Below are 22,520 nucleotides of genomic sequence, written 5' to 3'. Positions count from 1 at the left end.
AAGCATTGAAGTACACAAATAAAACAAATAACCATTCATTCTTATGTAGCCTATATATGGTAATACAAGACAACGTGTTAAGTTAACATGAACATTACAATGCTTAACAGTTTATTGCGTATTATATATGTATTAGTTTATTCATTATAAGGTATTGACAATTTTCAAAGTAGCCTCATGAATGGAACATTAATAACACCTATTAATTTAAATACATATTGAACACCATGGTTCTTAGAAGTGTACTGTACACCATGCCAGCGAGAAACTTATCCTGATATACATTTTGTAAGTTCATGTGGGACTATAATTACATCAATTTTTTATTTTATTTTATTTTTTTATGGAAAAATGTAATTTCTTACACATTTTACATATGTATTGTATCAAAATGTAAATAGACTATAGAAAGAGAGAGAGCGAGAGAGAGAGAGAGAGAGAGAGAGAGAGAGAGAGAGAGAGAGAGAGAGAGAGAGAGAGAGAGAGAGAGAGAGAGAGAGAGAGACTGCTCACACGAGAACCGGAACTATTATTCAGACTCTGTTTCAGTAGGGAAGGTTTTGTGGACGCACAGAAGTCGCTCTTTGCGTACACGTCATTCATTTCCTTGCTGCTTGACTTTGTGCGTTTCTCTGCACATTTAGAACAGAAATCATGTCTACTTCAGTATTTTCTGTCATATCGCGCTTTGTGGGAGAGTACAGGAGCAGCACGCCGACTAAACTGAAGGTGGTCGACTCTTATCTGCTGTATATTTTGCTGACAGGAGTGTTCCAGTTCCTGTACTGTCTGCTGGTGGGAACGTTTCCCTTCAACAGCTTCTTATCTGGATTTATTTCATGTGTGGGATCCTTCATACTGGCAGGTATTTATACTTTATTAGTATTATTTTACCATGTATAACCAGAATCTAAGGTTATGCTTTAAAGGGCCTCACACTCATCGAAGTCCACTTGCACCAATATATATATATATATATATATATATATATATATATATATATATATATATATATATATTTCTCTCTGACCCATAGAATTAAAGGAAAAACTTCAGCAAAAATAATAACAATAAATAAATAAATAATATAAAAATAAAATTCTGTCATCATTACTTACACTCATGTTGTTCCAAACCTGTACTCTCTTTATATGGAATGCATGTCCAGGCTGCTCTTTTCCATACAATGAATTTGGCTTCAAAAATAGTCCTAATCGTAATCTGATGTCATAAACGATAGCTTTGTTTGAGGAAAAGACCACAGTTTATGCACTAAAAATATTTCCCTCCACCATAGCTCTCAAATATCAACATGATGGCGAGTAGCCAAAATGATGAAAGATTTTTCCGTTTTGGATGAACTGTACCTTTGAGACTTGTAATCCCTCTTATGTTTGGCTAACCAACTTCTTCTGTCCACAGTCTGTCTTCGCATTCAGATCAACCCTCAGAATAAAGGCGATTTCCTGACCATCTCCCCTGAGAGAGCATTCTCTGACTTCCTGTTCGCTCACACTGTTCTACATATAGTGGTCGTCAATTTTGTTGGCTGAACGAGACCATCTACTTGCTGCCATTTACAGTATGTTCTGTCTGTGCACCAAAAACGGCTTAGAAATAATCTGTTAAAGAATCTACACCAGTGCAGCTGCTAGTAATTGGCAGATTTTACAAATTTAACTACAGGGTAATCAGTTCCTACTAAAACAAAGAACACAAACGCACACATTAAAGACAATAACAGAACATGACTTGAAATGCCCACAACCTTTTATGCATTCTCTTAACGGCTTGCTCAGTATAAACTAATTTCTTGAAACAACTCTGACGGATTCAAAGCTCCCTAGATAGAAAGTACAATACATTTGATCATCAGTACATGCTTCCTTTTCGTCTTATTCTACATGCAATTAAATATTCAGTTGCACAAAAGTGCCTTTGGTTGGTATTCATTGCTTGAGTTCATCCTTCAGGGCACGTGGTAGTATTTTCTGTTCATGTTATGTGTTCGTACATTAACCAAGAGATATTCTCAAATGTTATTCTAACATCAGAACAGAGTGCCAAATAACCTGTTTCAATCCACTTGAAGGATGGACGCATTTGCATACATTTTAGTAGTGCTGTAAAGTATTGCCTTTACTATTATTTAAATATGCATGAATTACTGGAAAACATGCAGTGATTGAATCAGTTCCAAAACCCTGCCATTCAGCGTCTGTAAAAATATTGTTCTACTGTAACTTTCTTAATTTAACTTTTGTAATTTAATGTTTTCTCCAAATTAACTAGTTTGACAGTTTGCAACCTCCTCTAATGAATTGTTTTTCACAGATATGAAGACCAAATTTTGAAGCCTGCAGCTCAAGTACAGAACAACTACAAGCATCACTGTCTGTGCATCTCAATGTGGATCTCTCAATATGTTAATATACTGTATGTTGTGACAGAATTCTCAATTATTATAAATTCTTGTTCATGCTCCTTCATTTTTCTATTTTTGTAAAACTGTTTATGAAAGTTGCTGAAACAGAATAAAAGCCTTAAAAATAATAACTTCATCGACCCTGTCTGTGTTGTAAAAATCTAAAAGCAAAATAACTTTTTGTTAGCTATTTATAGACCATTATTACTACTGTGGCCCCGAACGTATTTGGACAATTAAAGGGATTGTTCACCCAAACATGAAAATTCTCTCGTCATTTACTCACCCTCATGTCAGATCTGTGACTTTCCTTCTGCTGAACTCAAATGAAGATTTTTAGATTAATTTCTCTGCTCTCTTTTGGTTCATACAATGCAAGTGAATGGGTGCCAAAATTTTGAAGCTCCAAAAATCACATAAATCAGCATAAAAGTAATCCATATGACTCCAGTGGTTAAATAGATGTCTCCAGAAGTTATATGATAGGTGTGGGTGAGAAACAGATCACTTTCACATTATTCTTGTGTTTCGGTGATTCACATTCTTCATGCATATCGCCCCCTACTGGGCAGGGAGAAAAATTTCAAGCAAAAACTTTTTACTTAAATATTGATCTGTTTCTCACCCACACCTATAATATCACTTCTAAAAATATGGATTAAAACACTGGAGTCATATGAATTACTTTTATGCTGACTTTATGTGCTTTTTGGAACGTCAAAATTTTGCCACTCATTCACTTGCGTCGTATGGACCTACAGAGATTAAATATTCTTCTAAAAATCATAATTTGTGTTCTGCAGAAGAAAGTCATACACATCTTGGATGGCATGAGGCTGAGTAAATGATGAGAGAATTTTCATTTTTGGGTGAACTATATCTTTAAGCCACACTTTAAAATGTCTGATGTCAGTGCATTAGATGATGATATATCAAAATGAGTGGCATCTACAAACAAATGGAGTAGTTCATCACATTAACTGTGGAGATGTTCCACTTACGTTTGACAACCACAAAGTGTTCAAATTGTTGATCTTAATTCTGAACATTATTTCTTTGGTTTTGTTGTTTAAAACCAAAGAAACCTCTTATTGTAAAATGGCTTGTGGTAGAAGAATGTGTGTGCTTTAATAGTTCATGCAAAGACATTCATACATTTTTAAGTGTGGATTAAGTGTACAAATAACTACATGTTAGCACTGCATTTAACAGGGTTAGGAGGGTTACTTTTGAAATGTATTCTACTACAGATTACAGAATACGTGCTGTAAAATGTAATTTGTAACGTATTCCATTAGATTACTCAAGTTCAGTAACATATTGTAAATACTTTGGATTACTTCTTTAGCACTGGTAGATTTTTTCACTTGTTTTGACTAAAAATACTCTGCCAGTACAGTAAGACAAAATACACATGTTAAAAATACATTCTCTGAAAAACCTAAATATCTTATGCAGTGTTGTTTCTAAAACAAGATAAATTAATCTGATCTTGTTTTAAGGATTTTTAGATATTTTTACAGGAAAACAATACAAAAAATATTATCAAGAATATGATTTTTGCCCTAATATCAAAGGTCTTACTAGAAAAAAAGAAATTATGATCCAATGTGAATTTTCTTGATAAAAAAAAATATGATGGTGCCTGGTAACGTGCATGTAAAATGGCTAGAAATAGCATTTTAGCTTAGCGTAAAGCTGACAATTTACACAAGGTTTATTTCTATTTCTTCTGCTCCAAACTTACTTCAGACTTACTTCTCTGTCTGCTCGTATGAATGTAACACATCATAAGAAAGTGTTTCACTGCTGTTCAAATGCACTTTGGATCGCATCATTTATATGTATAAATGTTTTCCATCTGAAAGGACTAAATATTAAATGAAACAAATGACAATAAAATGCAAAGTAATCTCTTCAGTAATCAAAATACTTTTTGAATGTAACTGTATTCTAATTACCAATGATTTCAATTGTAACTGTAGTGGAATACAGTTACTAATAATTTGTATTTTAAATATGTAATCCCGTTACATGTATTCCGTTACTCCCCAACACATTTAACAAAATTGCACTGTGGAGCGCAAACAGTTAAATCATTTTCAACATTTGGACAATAGTTTAAGCAGAAGGAAGAGAGAGTGAACGCAGGAATATTTCTTCCCACCACAGCTGCCTTTGCAATAGTTTATCGCTATCAACAATGATTTTTCTACTTATTTTGACCATTTTTGTTCTTGATCATCTGCCAGGTGAGATTTTATCATTCTTCGTACTAAGAAAAGAAAAGAAAAGAAACAGATGCTGAAAAGTTTGATTCAACTGTCTCAAAGCATTTTCTAAAGCTGTTATTCTGGGAAGGAGATGAAAATATATATTATAAAAAATATTTCAAGTGCTTCTCTACAGCTAGAAATTGGATAAAGCATTATCTCTGAACCATGCTGAACTCTGCGTAGTTCTAAAACCCAGGATGGGCTCCTCAGTATGTAACGTGTTTTGAACATGCAGTTGGCCTGATGGACTTTTATAAAATAAAGAAGTAAAACAAAACATGTCCCTCAAGTGTCTTGGACGGGAGTCTGTAAATTCATCTTTTCCAAACACATAATGTTTTTTCCAAGCATGCTGCATATGATTAATTTTTATTTTCCTACTTGGTTATTGCTGTTTTGTAGGGATATATTTTTAAATTGTTTAAGTTTTAAGTTAATTGAAAACAAGCTATAGGAAATAACTAAATAATCCAAAAGGCCGAAGCGAATATTTATATATATAGAACATTTCATTTAATAATGAAGTGAAGTGACGATGTGAATCCAAACGGTATTATCTAATTTTAAATTATAAAACAACTAAAAGAACTGTTACCCTTATGTTCAAAACTGAAAAGAATCTAGACCGCTTTAAGTAAACAGAAGAATTCAAAACAGTAGATGAGATGTTGTTATTTTTTTATTTAATATGTTATCTGGCAGAAACTGCTATTTTTTTCTTTCTGATTTTTTCAACAAAAAAAAAAAAAAAAAAAAAAAAATGGGTGGGAAAAGATGATGGGTATTTTTTTTTTTTTTTTTTAATTGTCCCGTGATTTTTTTTCCTCTTTTGAATGTAAAAAAAAAAAAAAAAAAATTAAAAAAAAAAATGTTTTAGCTTTGTTCCCGAATGGACCAGCATGAACGTTACTGTCACATAGGCCTACTGTACTTTATCACACTTTATTGCTGTTTGCAATAATAATATGTTGTTATTTGTTAAATATAGAACTATAGTACAGTGACTTATTCTATATAATATCTAGCAAATGGAAATGGCAAAAAAAAAAAAGAAAAAAAAAGAAGAAAAAAAGAAAAGTACATATAGAAAAGTCTAAATCTTTAACCTATTACATAATTTTTTCAAATTAATTTAAAATTTTATGTTTGTCTTTATATATATATATATATATATATATATATATATATATATATATATATATATATATATATATATATGTATATATATATTTTTTCGATTAATAATAAATTGTTGAAATAGAAAAGTTTTTATACATCATCATTGCAGTATTTATTGTACCTCTTTATGCAGTTTATGCATTTTTTATTTTCGTTTTTATTTACTAAAAAGAGGCCTAATTTTCTTCATGCTTATTGTTTTTAAATAAATGTACAATGGGGCTAAAAGCACACCTTAAGGAACATTTTCTTTTTCTGATTGAAAAATAAATAAATAAATAGATTTCTTTGTATTGAATATTGATGGAGCAACATAATTTGTGTGAAAAAAACAAAACAAAAAAAAAAAAAATACTAATAGAAGGTTGTTTTGATTAAAATTCAGTTTCATTAAAAAGGGTGGCAAGGGGGCTTTTTACTGTACATTCGGGGTAAAAAGCCCCCAGGGGATTTATTAGGATATCATGTAGATATGGGGCAATAGATATAGTGCAAACTTTTCAACAAATGCAAATCATTTTGAGAAGGCAATATTTTTTGAGTTACAAATCAAGATTATGCTTATTAAAAATATATATTTCTGCAAAGAGTGCACCATTTCATGTTTATTTCAAGGACGTTTGGCATTTCATAACATATGTAAACAAATGAATCTCCATTGTGATTGGATTACTCAATGTGAGCCCATGCACTCTGAACATACTTCATGACTAATCTATTCCCTCCACTTGAGAAAAACAATGTTGTGGGGATGGGGGCGTGGTCATGCGTCTGTTGGCATGATTTCTAACAGCTGTTTCTCATAACAGTGATGGCGGAGAGAGAAGGGCTAAAGTATCGCTGGCTGCAGCTTGCAGAACGGGGCGGGGCAACACATGGGGCGGGGCTACACGTGTCGCCCCGCCCATAACTTACTTTCACTGGCTCGGTCATCATTTACAGGTGTACATGATAGGAAATGCGTTTTAAAATAGTTCAGCCCTATACTTTTGATTATATTAATATTAATATATTAATATTAATGCGGTCGTAGTCAGTGTTAAGATTATTTAGCAAGATACTTTTGATTTTAGTGCTATATCTCGTAAGTGATATGACTTTGTGTTGTACCTCGAGGCATTTCAAACAAATTTAGCAGGACTGAGTCACATGGAATGATGAACAAATGTGTTGATGTGTCTGCTGTCATTCAAATCTGTAATTCAAAAAGTTGCAATTTCACTATGCCTTCATTATAACGCATGGTTAGAGAAATGAATTAAATTAAAATAAAATATGTTTATATATATATATATATATATATATATATATATATATATATATATATATATATATATCATCACGAGTGAAAATGAAAAAAAAAGTGTATTAGAATTGTTGTAATATAAACATTTTAATATATAAGTCACACACACACACACACACACACACACACACACACACACAACATTTTTATTGCATTGTTATTAGTTCTGATGCAAATGCACCTGACATATGGGTTATGAAAACCAACAGCACCATCTTCTGTAAATTAACTGTAAATTACACTCCAATTCTCACAAAAGTTTTAAAGACCTAAATTTTTTGTTGTTGATTTTCTCCCCTTTTTCTTCCCAATTTGGAATGCCCAGTTCCCAATGCACTCTAAGTCCTCGTGGTGGCGTAGTGACTCGCCTCAATCCAGGTGACGGAGGACGAATCTCAGTTGCCTCCGCGTCTGAGACCGTCAGTCCGCGCATCTTATCATGTGGCTTGTTGAGCGCGTTACCGCGGAGACATAGCGCGTGTGGAGGCTTCACACCATCCACCGCGGCATCCATGCACAAAGAAAAACGTTTAAATTAATCACCTTGAACAAAACTGAAAATGACAAATGAGTATTTTGCCTCAAAAATTTCAAAGATTTTCATTAGCTATATAAATTTGCAACATTTTAAAAATGATTAAATATTAGATCAAACTACCCCAAAATAAACCTTTAGACATTGATCCCAATGATCTCAAGGATCAGGAAAATTTTTGCAGTGCATAGTGACAAACAGGAGATTAGGAAAGTGCTGTAGTAGTTTTTGTTGCTATTTAGTGTTTTGAGCCTTTTACCCCAGGGGGCCTTTAGTCCCTTTGTAGGCCTACCCTATGTATTTATTTGTTTTTGCCTAATATTTTTTTCTCTCTTATGCCTTTAGGTTCCCTTTGCACTGTGACGACTGTGGGAGATTTGACTGTACTGGAGGGCTATTCCATCACTGTTCCCTGCCATTATAACCCACAGTACAACAGTCATGTGAAATACTGGTGCTACGGCCGGATGAGGGAGTTTTGCTCGAGCCTGGCCCGCACGGATGACCCAGAATCAACCCAGCACGGAAAAGGAAGGGCGACGATCACAGATGACCCCTCTCAGCATGTGTTTACCGTGACCATGCTTGACCCGACAGAGGGAGATTCTGGGTGGTACTGGTGTGGTGTGGAGGTGGGAGGGATGTGGATTGCTGACATCACTGCTTCCCTTTATATCAGTGTCATTCAAGGTCAGCAAGACTAGTAGAAAATAGTTGTTAAGTAGGAAGAAAAAATATATCTGTTGTGAAATGTAATAAAAATAAAAATATATATATATATATATATATTTTAAATCAATAGAAAAGATACCTTGACTGAAATTAGTGATAGAAATTAGTGATAGTGTTGTGATTTACTTACAGTATAGCGTTAAAACCCTAATTAGCATTTCTGATAGCGAAAACTATCTTTACAGCCGATATACTGTATATAAGGGTGAAATATCAGGTTAAAAATATAGGCTTAATTTTCATCTCGCAAAATACTATTTATTTTTTTAAATATTTGATTTTGGGGTTAAATATCCTGATAGCCTATTATACGCTTCCGATATCGGGCAAATCTGGTTACAATACCGATAATTAAAAATATACAGTATATACTGGCCAATGCAGGTATGGTTATTTATAAATTGTACCTCTGTAATTGCTATAAGTAATTCCGTGTTGTAAAAGGATTTTCTCACCATTTCTTTCATGCCCAATTCCCAGTGCGCTCTAAGTCCTTGTGGTGGCGTAGTGACTCGCCTCAATCCGGGTGGTGGAGAACGAATCTCAGTTGCCTCTGCATCTGAGACAGTCAGTCCGCACATCTTATCACGTTGCTTGTTGAGCGCATTACCGCGGAGACGTAGCGCGTGTGGAGGCTTCACGCCATTCTCCATGGCATCCACGCACAACTCACCACGTGCCCCATCGAGAGCGAGAACCACATTATAGCGACCACGTGGAGGTTACCCCATGTGACTCTATCCTCCCTAGCAACCGGGCCAATTTGGTTGCTTAGGAGGCCTGGCTGGAGTCGTGGAAAAGCATTCTAAATGTGGTGGCATAGTCGGCAATATATTCAGTGCTTTGGTTGTATTGCTGCAGGTGTGTCAGTGGTGAGCAGTATGGTGAATGCAGATGAAGGCAACAGTGTCAGTGTTCAATGTCTCTACAGTAAGAGTCTCAGGTAACATACAACCGTTTATCATCAACCCAGTTTAAGATGTACAACATCCAGTATGTAGATGAATCTCATGAAACCTGTCAAGAACAGGTCTGAGTCATATTTCACCTGAAATCAGAAGAAATACATTTGAAATTACATTTACAGAATAAATAGGATTTATTTTTAGGAGCATTAAGATTTTTTTTTTTCTGACATTACATTTGCATTTTTTAACATGTGGTATTTATTTTCATGCCAATTAATCTTCATTATTCAGATTTAATAAAAAAAAAAAAACATGACATTTTCTTTACTTTATACATTAAAGAAAATTACTGTAATGCAATGATTTTTTTAGCAATGAGAATCAAGATTAAGAATGATGGGAATTACAAAACTCAAAATAAAACATATGGGGGCAGTGTGCCAGTGGTTCTCAAAGTGTGGGGTATGCCCCCTGAGGTGGCGCAGAGGTATTGCAAGGGGGGCACAGAAGACTGCCCTTTATTCTCAAATCTTGTTCACTTTCACACATTCAAATCAAGCGCTTTTCTCCTTATATGGCATCATGTCAGCTGTGCTCACTGCTCTGCACTTTTGTAAACAAATTTGAATGGGTAAAGGGGAAGATTTTCAGTGAATTAAGACTTTAAATCTAAAATAAACATACATCTATCATATAAATATATATCTTAAAAAAAAACTGGTATGGAATGACTTGAGGGTGAATAATTGATGACAGAATGTGTGTTTTTCTAAAAACATTGCTCCTGCAAATCAGTATCCCTTTTTTATTTATTTTATTTACGCATAATTTAAAAAGTATATAATTAAAATGCATTATTTATTTCTGTAACAGCAAGTGTACAACAAATGAAAAAATAATGCAGGGCTATTGACAAAAAAGTATATTCAGATAATTTATTGTAAATATTAAGTGTAATTTTTATTATTTACAAAACATTGATAACTGAAATAATGCAAACTTTAAACATGATTTTTTTAAAACCACTGCATGAGAAAAATTGTAAAAACAAAATATCAATTGGCATGAAAATAATTTCACAATGCAAAACACCTTAATGGTCCTAAAATAGGCCTCATATCTTTGAATAAATATATTTTATACTGTATTTTTTAATGCAAAATATAATTTCACATCTGTGAATTTCATAAATGTGCCCTGGACACGTTTTTGTGAGATTCACCCATATATTCAATAGAATGCCGACTTCATGAATATGCAGAATGTTTCAGGTTTTTTTTCTTACTCCCTCCTGCAGATCCAGTGAAAAGAGGTGGTGCCGCAGCGGGAGTTCGAACTCTTGCATTGTGACAGATTCTGATGGAACATTCAGCAGTAAAAACGTGCTAATCTATGATGACAGAAAGAGTGTGTTCACTGTGACTTTAAAACAGCTGGAGATGAGAGATTCAGGGTGGTACTGGTGTGCAGCCGGTCAACAGCAGGTGGCTGTTCATGTGTCAGTCACACCACGAGCAACAACACGTATGTAACCTACAACTAAACATTAGAAACCACATTTTTACATTTTCTGAAGAAAATGTGAGTGGACTTTGTCCGTTCTAAACTCGCCATCACCATGCTAAGGTCTCTAGATATAGCTCAGGTCCCTCCTTCAATAAGTCTATGGGATATTTTGCCCATTTAATTGTATGAAAGGTAAAAGTCATTAGTCTGATCTCTTAGAAATGTAATAACACAGCTCTCCTCAACAAGAATAACATAGAGACTTGCTGGTGGGCTCATTTGGCTTGGGACTGTAAGCAATCACCCAGAACATCCAACCAGCCACCCAGAGTACCCCAGAATTGTGGCACGAAGTTATGCGTGGGCAAGCACCACTCACACTTACCAAAGAAAGTGTAAAAATCTAGTTATAGATGCTAATTTATGTTTGACAGTTACTTAAACATCAATTTAGCAGCACTTCAGAGTTAAAAATTTAATATTTACACCGACTTTCTCAGCATGCGATCTCCTCCCTTTCAGCGTTTCCCATCCTGAATCTGAAGACTACACCCGGATCTCCACCTCTAATGTGCTCAAATGACTCTCAAAAAAAGTATTGCTCTGTGTCTTCATTCCTTCAATAATAAATCACTTCTCCATATTTCTTAATGGCATGATTTGACCTCTCTTGAGGGATGCAAAGCTTTCTGATACTTGTCTTATTTTAAACAAATGAGATTGAGGTGGCAAATGTAGAAGATTTTCTAATATGTTCTCTGTTTCAGTCGCCCTTTTTGGGAGTCTCCTCTTGTGGTGTGTTTGGTCATACTGCTGATCACGACTGTGTTTCTGGCACTTTGGAAGTTAAGACAGTGTTGTAAGTTCTCATGCAAGGTTATTTGTAATATTATGTAGTGGAGGATCTACAAAACATTTTAGTGCATCTAATCGCTTAAATGTACTTTATATATCCATTTATTACCTCTCATAAACGTATCCTGAAACTTTATTCCATGAAATAAAGACATCTGTGTTTGAATAGCTCTGATTGTAAAGACTAGTGTTTGAATTGTGTAAGAGCTCTTTGGGGCATTCACCCAACTCAGTGCCAGCGGATGTATTATGTCCTCCTATTCTGATCAAGTAAGGGCTGCTTTGCTCTTTGCTGTCATTTTTGACCAGACATAGTCCAGATGTTTTCAGTCTCTCTTTTTTTTTTTAAGAAATTCTAACATTTCTTTTTCCCTAAAGTAAAAACAATAAAATTACACACTTCTTTTGGGATTTTCTGTTCTTTAGATCTTATTTACATATACATTTCTCGATTTCACCATTCATTTGCATGTGCAAATTAGAAAATTTATGTAACTTCACTACAGTAAAAACCTAGTTGAAACATGAAGAAAATATGAAATATGAGTGTGTCCTTTTGAGGGCAGATTGCTGCCATCTTGTGAAAAAAGAAAAATAACAGGACTTGAAAATCATGTTATGACAATAATAGCCAGTAGATGGCAGCAGTGTTCTATGTTTTTGAATTACTGTAGTAATTGTAAATTTTATCACAAGTTATGCATTTAGATATACATTTAGACATTATCAAACTATTATTTGTCAAAGTTGAGTATTTGCTTTTTTTTTTTTACTATTTTGTAGTGTCAGTTTTTCCAATAATGTCACATTATGCGTACAGTCAAATCTGACCTATAGAAACAAATAGAATACATAAAATAAAAATTTTATCACCAATAATTTATTTCAAACATCCAAATTGAATAGCTTGAAGTAAGTTTATTTAATTAATTTAATTTAATTTAAATTAATGTAGTCTTTCCCATTCATTTCCTGTGGTCGGTCAATTTTGACCACAAACAGCAAAGGTGTCACTTTTTTTTATGACCAATTAGACTTATTGAATAAAGTCCAAAACAAATTAGTGCGTTCAGATGGCAAGTTGAGGAAAAGTAAATAAGTCTTGTACTGCTCAGATAATCGAAAACCTTTATATTATTTTGGAAATATAGATTTTGGTCAAAAATGACTGAACAGAATAGGAAGGTTATTAATAGGAGCGGGATCTCATTTGATTCAGTCTTAGTTAGTGATTTCACTGACTTGATTAACTTGACCTTAAAGCAGTGATGAATCTGCACTTTCTGTGGCAGTCTCATTTAAATCTAATGATGCATTAACTACTACTTTTAATGTTAAGCCGGGTCCCAATCATTCCAATTGACAGCGTTGACTGGGTGTTTTACCTCATCTGGCCATTGTAGGAGCAGTCACACTGCCAGAACTTCGTCGAAGATTCATTGCATAGGCAATTAATCAGTCGTCAGTGAACATGTCACACTAAGTGATCAAATACTGCTGAGTTTGCCCTATGACAAGACAAAATCTATTACAATCCCCGAAATTTGTCTTAAACAGGAAAGTCATGGCCAAAATCGCAGTGTGCACCTAGTGTTCCCTAAAAATAATAGGTTATAAATATGACTGCTTTGCACAAAGGTAAACACAGAGATAATTTTCATTATTTAAGAGTATGAACAGTTATAAATGGATGAAAATGTTTAACATTTTAGTCTTATAATGTGTAGATGAGGACCCTCATGTGGACCACCAACATTAGCCTTCATTAAGCTTTGACATTTAATAACCCTTTACTTTTGTTTCATTTGGCAGACAAAAAGCACAAGCATCGAAGGACAAATGAAATGAGTGATAAACTCACAGTAAGTACGGTTAATGTTTCTCTGTTTTTCTAATCACTTTGTTGATATAAGGCTGTTGTAGATGCTGGTGGATTTGGTAATAATTTTACTCATTTACAGATGTGCTCATGGAGGGAAGGTGACTATAAGAACACATCAGTGATTTTCCTGAACACTCCAGCACAGCAGGTGCAAATGCTTTAACAGAGATCACAAGGAGCCTGCATGACAGAAAACACAAAAGACTCACAAACTTAAGAAATAAAGAAGATTATGTAGTAAAAAGTGACTCTTTAATGCTCTTTGAAGGCATAGTTCATGCAAAAACAAAAAATCTGTCATTTAAACACCCTCATGTTAATCCAAACCTGTAAGACTTTCAATAGGAAAAACACAAAAAGAGATATTTTGAAGAATTTTGACATTGCTCTTTTTTTCCATTCAACACAAGTGAATGGTGAATGAAGCTGTCATTCCTTAACATTCTGCCGAACATCATATTATTTTGTGTTTCTCGGAGAAAAGAAAGTCATTGTTGTGCTGTTGGTGAATGGGGTAATAGTTGACATTTGGACGGAAATAATTTTGTGTAATGTATTTTACATATATCTGTCTGTAAGTAAACATATTGTTCCAATTAAACTGTAAGAAGAGAATGGGGGTAGAAATGTGTTCTCAGTCCTGAGCTATGGTTATTTTTTTATACAGTGCAGAAAAGTTGTGAATTACATGTGAAAGCTTTCATGAATGCATGCATTGTACAGAAATATATTTGAGGATAATAATAATATGTTTAATTTATATAGCGCTTTCCCCGAGCTCAAAGCGCTTTACATGCAACAAAAAACATAAATACGTCAAAACAAAACACAAAAACAATAGTCCACACAAACACAAATCACTAAAACAATACAGTCCACAAAAGCACAACATAACAATCCAGGAGTAAAATGTATAGTCCAAAGTGAAAATGTGGAAGTGCACAAGTCTGATCCAACAGTTCAAAAGAAATGAGCAGAGGGGGGAAATAAATGACATGACCAGAGTTGTCCCTCGTGGAGTGGATGGCACCAAGCATCCCACGCCGACCCGCATCTCCCATGCCACAGAGCCAAGACGAGAACAAACTCCAGGACACCAAATGGCGAACGGGAACACAAAATGATGACAGGCACCATGCCGTAAAGATAAAATGTATCTCCACTCTTTGTTATATTGTCTAAACACACTTGTATATCTTGTCATGCATTTGATCAGTATACATACACTGGCTTTAAAAACTAGACACTTAAGCCACACTTAAAAATGTATCAATGCCATTCCATTATATAAAATATCAAACCCAAGGGTCATATGCACCAATCAGCCACAACATTAAAACCACCTGCCTAATATTGTGTAGGTCCCCCTCGTGCTGCCAAAACAGCGTCAACCTGCATCTCAGAATAGCATTCTGAGATGTTATTCTTCTCACCTCAATTGTACAGAGCGGTTATCTGAGTTACCATAGACTTTGTCAGTTCAAACCAGTCTGGCCATTCTCTGTTGACCTCTCACATCAACAAGGCATTTCAGTCCATAAAACTGCCGCTCACTGGATGTTTTTTGTTTTTGGCACAGTTCCGAGTGAATTCTAGAAACTGTTGTGTGTGAAAATCCCAGGAGATCAGCAGTTACAGAAATACTCAAACCAGCCCGTCTGGCACCAACAATCATCCATGCGAAATCTAATCAGCCAATCGTGTGGCAGCAGTGCAGTGCATAAAATCATGCTGATACGGGTCAGGAGCTTCAGTTAATGTTCACATCAACCATCAGAATGGGGGAAAAATGTGATCTCAGTGATTTGGACCATGGCATGATTGTTGGTGCCAGATGGGCAGGTTTGAGTATTTCTGTAACTGCTGATCTCCTGGGATTTTCATGCACAACAGAACTGACAAAGTCTACAGTAACTCAGATAACCGCTCTCTACAATTGTGGTGAGAAGAATAGCATCTCAGAATGCTATTCTGAGATGCGGGTTGGCGCTGTGTTGGCGGCACAAGGAGGACCTACACAATATTAGGCAGGTGGTTTTAATGTTGAGGCTGATTGGTGTATTGTAAAGAACTATAGCACAAGCAAAATAAATAAATAAATAAATAAAAATCACAAAAATAAGCTAGATTTGTTCGATTTAAATGAAGTGATAAACTGGGGGAACTGACTTCATTCATCCTATAGAAAATCACCTAAAAAATTACCATAATTCAATGACATTCATACATTTTTAAGTGTGACTTAAGTGCAGAAATACTTTTTTTGTTCCGCTGTAAAAGATTAAAGCTTTGTACATCAGAAACTCACATTTAGAGGTAATACTGAATTAACATTCATAACTTCTTTCAAGTCTTAATATGTATGCAAATAAAGTCATCTTGACCACAAAACTCTCTCCATGAATAATCCAGTACTGCTGTAAGTCACTGCATTAGTTCTATAAGTGTCCATTTATTGAAGTATAAAAACAGAAAAAGGAGAACTAGAGAAGGCAATGTCAACTAAAAAGTTGTAAATTTCACATGGAATGTTTTCACACTTCTCTTCCAGGTGAAACATTGTCATTTGAAACTTATTATTTATGCAACTTTTACAGTCAAGCATGCAGAATGTTTGAGACAATAAACCACAGTGCAAAGACAAGAAGTGAGAGAGACATTAGAACTTTAGAAACCATGACACCAGACGATATGCATCTACTGATATGTACAATGTTAGACCTTACCATAGTTTTTCTACAGTAACATACTGGCAACACTGTTGCCAGCTAGTTACTCTAAAAACCTGATAATGGTAAACTACTGCAATTGTTGTGTACAGTAATTTACTGATTACTGTAATTGGTAGCTGAGGAATATTACTGTAAAAATATAAACTGTACAGTTACTAGCTGTAAATATTCCTTACATTATAATTTTTATATTTTGTTGTTATTATTATTTATAATTTATTAATAATTAAGAAAACATTATTATTATTATTATTATTATTATTATTATTATTTTATTGGAGCATGACAAGAATAAGGGAACTGGATCATTGCATACAGTAATTCTATATAGTAAAACATTACAGGGAATAGTTCACCCAAAAATATAAATTCTCTCATCATTTACTCACCCTCATGCCATCCCAAGTGTGTAGGACTTTCTTTCTTCTGCTGAACACAAAGAAATATTTTTAGAAGAATATTTCAGCTCATATAATGCAAGTGAATGGTGGATAGAACTTTGTAGCTCCAAAAATCACATAAAGGCAGCATAAAAGTAATCCATATGTCCCCAGTGGATTAATCCATGTCTTCAGAAGTGATATCATAAGTGTGGGTGAGAAACAGATAAATATTTAAATCCTTTTTTTTTTCTTTTTTTTAAAATAAATTTCCACCTTTGACCAGCCCCAACCAGTAGATGGTTATATGCACAAAGAATGTGAATCACCAAAAAACAAAAGTAGATGGAAGTGAAAGTGGAGATTTAACCACTGGAGTCTTATGGACTACTTTTATGCTGCCTTTATGTGATATTTGGAGTTACAAAGTTCTTCTGGTCACCATTCACTTGCATTGTATGGACCTACAGAGCTGAAATATTCTTCTAAAGATCTTTGTTTGTGTTCTGCTGAAGAAGGAAAGTCATATAAATCTGGGATGGCATGAGGGTGAGTAAATAAATAGAGGATTTACATTTTTGGATTAACTATCCCTTTAAGTAAAAGACGACACAACATATAGCTACAGCACTTAAAAAAGTATCTCCTTTAACTGTGTGGCCGTTCATATAAGATGCATTCTTGTGCCTAAAACAGCAAGATGGAGCGCAACACAATAGTGAATGTGTGGGTCTCATTTAACGTTAATGTTTAATGTGACGCACCGTCTTAAAAACGCAACACTCACAATGCAAGAAAAGTAGCGAAACACGGGTCTCGCGACACATTTTAAAATGTCCAACAGCTTTCAACTGACGAACCGTCTTAAAAACGCAACCCTCATGACGCGAGAAGAAAAAAAACAGCGAGACGTGACGCAACAACTAAAGAAGTAACAACACATAAAAATAAGGCAGACAGAAAGCAAGAATGCATCCTCTGTGAACAGCCCCAAAGTAAACTTTATCCTTTCAATAACATTAGAGTTTTCTTATTTCGCTATAAACACTATGGTCTTATTACTGCTTGTACTTACTTAATTTGATGTTTTCCACTTAGATTCCGTGGAACTCTGCTCTGCTCAAATGCAGCTTTCCCTCAGACAGGTGGGCAGGGCGTCAGGGGCTTGTACCTGAGGTAAAGTTCATAACCACATAACCTCCCACATATGTGCTCAGCGGGTTCATAATTAGCATGGGGATCCACAAGCACGTGACAGATTTACGAATGCATACGTACATCAACAAATGCATGCAACAAATCCTCACACGATCAATTGACAAATCCACCAGAAGAATGTACAAACATACTTCACTCACGAGTCACAATACAATACACAAATAAACTGCAATATGTGTAATTTAGTGCACAAATAAATGCCGTTTGTACACGCCGATATACGTCTGCAGTAATTTGCTGTATTTATTTACAGTTTGTTACTGTATTAATTAGATAAAAAAGTAATTTACTATTATTAATGAGTGATGTCACAGAAATTACCCATGATGCAATGCATATTACAGTTAAATAATGTATGATTATATTATAGTATTTTACTGGTCATTTTACAGTTATTTACCCTATAAATAACAGTAAGGGTTAACAGTGTATAGCTGATAACTTTCAAATGGCACTCAAACTTTAGCAAATGGTCATTACTATTTTTCATAACATTATACATAACATTTAATTGGGGCTTTTCAGGGGACTTTTTTTTTTTAATCATAAAGCATTTCAATGCATTTACATGCAAATATAAATACATGACCAAAACACACACACATACGCAAGGAAACCAAGAGCAGATATGCTAAAATACGTAACTGTTTGTCATATATGATGTTTTATTAATTATGGTATTATATACAGGTGCATCTCAATAAATTAGAATGTCGTGGAAAAGTTAATTTATTTCAGTAATTCAACTCAAATTGTGAAACTCGTGTATTAAATAAATTCAATGCACACAGACTGAAGTAGTTTAAGTCTTTGGTTCTTTTAATTGTGATGATTTTGGCTCACATTTAACAAAAACCCACCAATTCACTATCTCAAAAAATTAGAATACATCATAAGACCAATAAAAAAAAACATTTTTAGTGAATTGTTGGCCTTCTGGAAAGTATGTTCATTTACTGTATATGTACTCAATACTTGGTAGGGGCTCCTTTTGCTTTAATTACTGCCTCAATTCGGCGTGGCATGGAGGTGATCAGTTTGTGGCACTGCTGAGGTGGTATGGAAGCCCAGGTTTCTTTGACAGTGGCCTTCAGCTCATCTGCATTTTTTGGTCTCTTGTTTCTCATTTTCCTCTTGACAATACCCCACAGATTCTCTATGGGGTTCAGGTCTGGTGAGTTTGTTGGCCAGTCAAGCACACCAACACCATGGTCATTTAACCAACTTTTGGTGCTTTTGGCAGTGTGGGCAGGTGCCAAATCCTGCTGGAAAATGAAATCAGCATCTTTAAAAAGCTGGTCAGCAGAAGGAAGCCTGAAGTGCTCCAAAATTTCTTGGTAAACGGGTGCAGTGACTTTGGTTTTCAAAAAACACAATGGACCAACACCAGCAGATGACATTGCACCCCAAATCATCACAGACTGTGGAAACTTAACACTGGACTTCAAGCAACTTGGGCTATGAGCTTCTCCACCCTTCCTCCAGACTCTAGGACCTTGGTTTCCAAATGAAATACAAAACTTGCTCTCATCTGAAAAGAGGACTTTGGAACACTGGGCAACAGTCCAGTTCTTCTTCTCCTTAGCCAGGTAAGACGCCTCTGACGTTGTCTGTGGTTCAGGAGTGGCTTAACAAGAGGAATACGACAACTGTAGCCAAATTCCTTGACATGTCTGTGTGTGGTGGCTCTTGATGCCTTGACCCCAGCCTCAGTCCATTCCTTGTGAAGTTCACCCAAATTCTTGAATCGATTTTGCTTGACAATCATAAGGCTGCGGTTCTCTCGGTTGGTTGTGCATCTTTTTCTTCCACACTTTTTCCTTCCACTCAACTTTCTGTTTACATGCTTGGATACAGCACTCTGTGAACAGCCAGCTTCTTTGGCAATGAATGTTTGTGGCTTACCCTTCTTGTGAAGGGTGTCAATGATTGTCTTCTGGACAACTGTCAGATCAGCAGTCTTCCCCATGATTGTGTAGCCTAGTGAACCAAACTGAGAGACCATCTTGAAGGCTCAGGAAACCTTTGCAGGTGTATTGAGTTGATTAGCTGATTGGCATGTCACCATATTCTAATTTTTTGAGATAGTGAATTGGTGGGTTTTTGTTAAATGTGAGCCAAAATCATCACAATTAAAAGAACCAAAGACTTAAACTACTTCAATCTGTGTGCATTGAATTTATTTAATACACGAGTTTCACAATTTGAGTTGAATTACTGAAATAAAAGAACTTTTCCACGACATTCTAATTTATTGAGATGCACCTGTATATATAGTCATGAAATATCCCCAGGAGAGTACGATGCAAGTGCAGTTCGGGCAGTTTAATGTGAATCAGGCAAGAGTACAGTTCAAACAGCAGGCAAAATCCAATAATCAGTACAGGCAGAAGGTCAGGCGATTGGCAAACAGAGGTAACAGGGTTAGAGGCAAACTCGTGGTCAAAACAGGCAAAGGTACTATAAAAAGAGATCAGGCAGACTATGAATGTCTTAGACACAAGGAATAGAGTGTATACTTCGCACTAACAAAAAGTGACAGGTTTTCTTATAAAGGGTGCAGTCATAACTGTGGTGACGAGATGCAGGTGAGGCTGATCAGAGTTCAGGTGATTGGGATCGAGGTAGTGCATTGTGTTGTGGGAATTGGAGTGAGTGTGTCTGCATCCCGAACAGTGTTAGGAAGACAGTTCCATAGTTTAGGAGCCAAATATAAAAAGGATCTACCTCCTTTTGTGGATTTTGATATTCTTGGAATTACTAACAAGCCAGAATTTTGTGATCGTAATGACCGTGATGGAATATAGATTGTCAGAAGGTCACTTCAGTTCTGTGGAGCTAGACCATTCAAAGCTTTGCATGTAGTTAACAGAATTTTAAAATTAATGCAAAATATAACAGGTAGCCAATGTAACGATCCCCATCCATTAATTGGCTCTATCACTCCAGTCTCTCCTCTCCACCAATTGCTGGTGTGTGGTGAGCGTACTGGTGCACTATTTGTCATGATGGCGCCACGGATGGCTGCCTCGGTGTGGAGCGGTTCTATTGTTTTGTTGTTTTTGTTTGTTTGTCCTGTGTTTAGTAATCTTTTTCCAGTCAGTTTTACCAGAGATGAACTGCTGAACATTCGACAGCATATACCAGTCAATCTTTTCCCGGATTTTGAATATTCGGACGTTTTGTTTGACATTTTAGTCCAAGGCACAGCTGTGCTGTTTAAACACGCTATGAGATGAGGGAGACGAGCAGGCGCGCTAACACAGACTTTTCAACCTCTGCTGCCTTGTGCTTCACAGACACCTGGCTGAGTGAAGCCATTCCGGACAGCGCGTTACATCTGCCGGGATTTCAGCTCTTCAGAGCGGATTGCATCACAGAGTTAACGGGGAAAACGAGAGGCGGTTGAACATGCTTTTACATCAGTGAAAGTTGGTTTACAGATGTAACAACATTAAAGAGGATGAGCTGTCCTAATTTGGAAGCGCTCTTTATTAACTGTAAGCCTTTCTACTCGCCGCGGGAGTTTTCCTCGTTTATTCTGGTGAGTGTTTATATCGTGCCAAACACGTGTTTGAATGCCACGTTGCGACAGCTGGCTGATCAAATCACAGACACAGAACAACAATGCCCGGACTCAGTTATTATTATTATTGGGGATTTTAACAAAGCAAACCTCACACGTGAACTGCCCAAATACAAACAGCACATTACATGCCCAACCAGAGACAGAAATATACTGGATCATTGCTACACAACAATAAAGGATGCATATCGCTCTGTTCCTAGAACAGCTTTGGGACTATCTGATCACTGTCTGGTTCATCTTCTTCCAACCTACAGACAGAACTTAAAATCTGCTAAGCCTGTAGTAAGGACTGTAAAGAGATGGACCAACAAAGCAGAGCTGGATCTACAAGCCTCCTTTGACTGCACTGATTGGAGTGTTTTTGAGGCTGCAGCCACAGACCTGGACAAGCTCACAGATACTGTTACATCATATATCAGTTCTGTGAGGATATGTGCATTCCTACTAGGACTTATTTAACAAAGACAAACCATGGTTTACAGTGGAACTCAGGCAGCTTCATCAGGCCAAAGAGGATGCTTACAGAGTTGGGGATAAAGTCTTGTACAATCAGGCCAGGAACACACTGAATAAGGGAATCAGAGTGGCTAAAATAAGATACTCTGAGAAGCTGAAAAACAAGTTTTCAGCTAATAACCCTGCATCAGTGTGGAGTGGCATGAAACAACTTACAAATTACAGGACTCCTACCCCTAACCATGTGGTGGACCAACAACTGGCTGATGACCTGATTGTGTTCTACTTTAGATTTGAAAGGCCCAATCTCACACCTCACACCCACTCTGACCTTCACTTCACACAAACACCAACACCTCCTGCAACCCCCCTCCTCCCCCTCCTGCTACTCAACCTGCACTTAAGATCTGTGAAGATGATGTGAGCCGCGTCTTTTGAAAACAAAGGATAAGGAAAGCACAGGGCCCAGATGGCGTTTCACCTGCATGTCTTAGATCCTGTGCTAACCAGCTGGCCCCCATCTTCACACAGATCTTCAATA

The 22,520-nt window shown here is 35.9% G+C and overlaps 2 protein-coding genes across 2 annotated transcripts; both read left to right on the top strand.

Moving 5' to 3' along the window:
* Positions 1-550: 550 nt before the first annotated feature.
* On the top strand, positions 551-2,556 carry LOC127441001 (dolichyl-diphosphooligosaccharide--protein glycosyltransferase subunit dad1-like). Its single transcript, XM_051698109.1, has 3 exons — positions 551-865; positions 1,423-1,582; positions 2,335-2,556. The coding sequence occupies exons 1-2, from the start codon at positions 655-657 to the stop codon at positions 1,551-1,553; spliced, it is 342 nt and encodes a 113-aa protein (XP_051554069.1). The 5' UTR covers positions 551-654; the 3' UTR covers positions 1,554-1,582; positions 2,335-2,556.
* Positions 2,557-4,509: 1,953 nt separating this feature from the next.
* pigr (polymeric immunoglobulin receptor) lies at positions 4,510-14,223 on the top strand. Its single transcript, XM_051699262.1, is given in 9 exon segments — positions 4,510-4,677; positions 8,067-8,411; positions 9,315-9,396; positions 10,659-10,885; positions 11,390-11,462; positions 11,635-11,726; positions 13,535-13,584; positions 13,684-13,710; positions 13,713-14,223. Coding segments are annotated over 9 exon segments (1,170 nt in total). The 5' UTR covers positions 4,510-4,628; the 3' UTR covers positions 13,938-14,223.
* Positions 14,224-22,520: the final 8,297 nt, after the last annotated feature.

The sequence above is a fragment of the Myxocyprinus asiaticus genome, chromosome 5, assembly GCF_019703515.2.
Source record: "Myxocyprinus asiaticus isolate MX2 ecotype Aquarium Trade chromosome 5, UBuf_Myxa_2, whole genome shotgun sequence".
NCBI classification, from domain to species: Eukaryota; Metazoa; Chordata; class Actinopteri; order Cypriniformes; family Catostomidae; genus Myxocyprinus; species Myxocyprinus asiaticus.
The sequence above is the reverse complement of the archived record's forward strand: the minus strand, read 5'-3'. Positions and strand labels throughout refer to the sequence as shown.

Bases quoted from the DNA above. Each gene is read 5' to 3' on its own strand.
- LOC127441001 (XM_051698109.1), top strand. From the start codon at position 655: ATGTCTACTTCAGTATTTTCTGTCATATCGCGCTTTGTGGGAGAGTAC. The intron at 866-1,422 runs GTATTTATACTT...TTCTGTCCACAG, and splicing joins GGGATCCTTCATACTGGCAG to TCTGTCTTCGCATTCAGATC.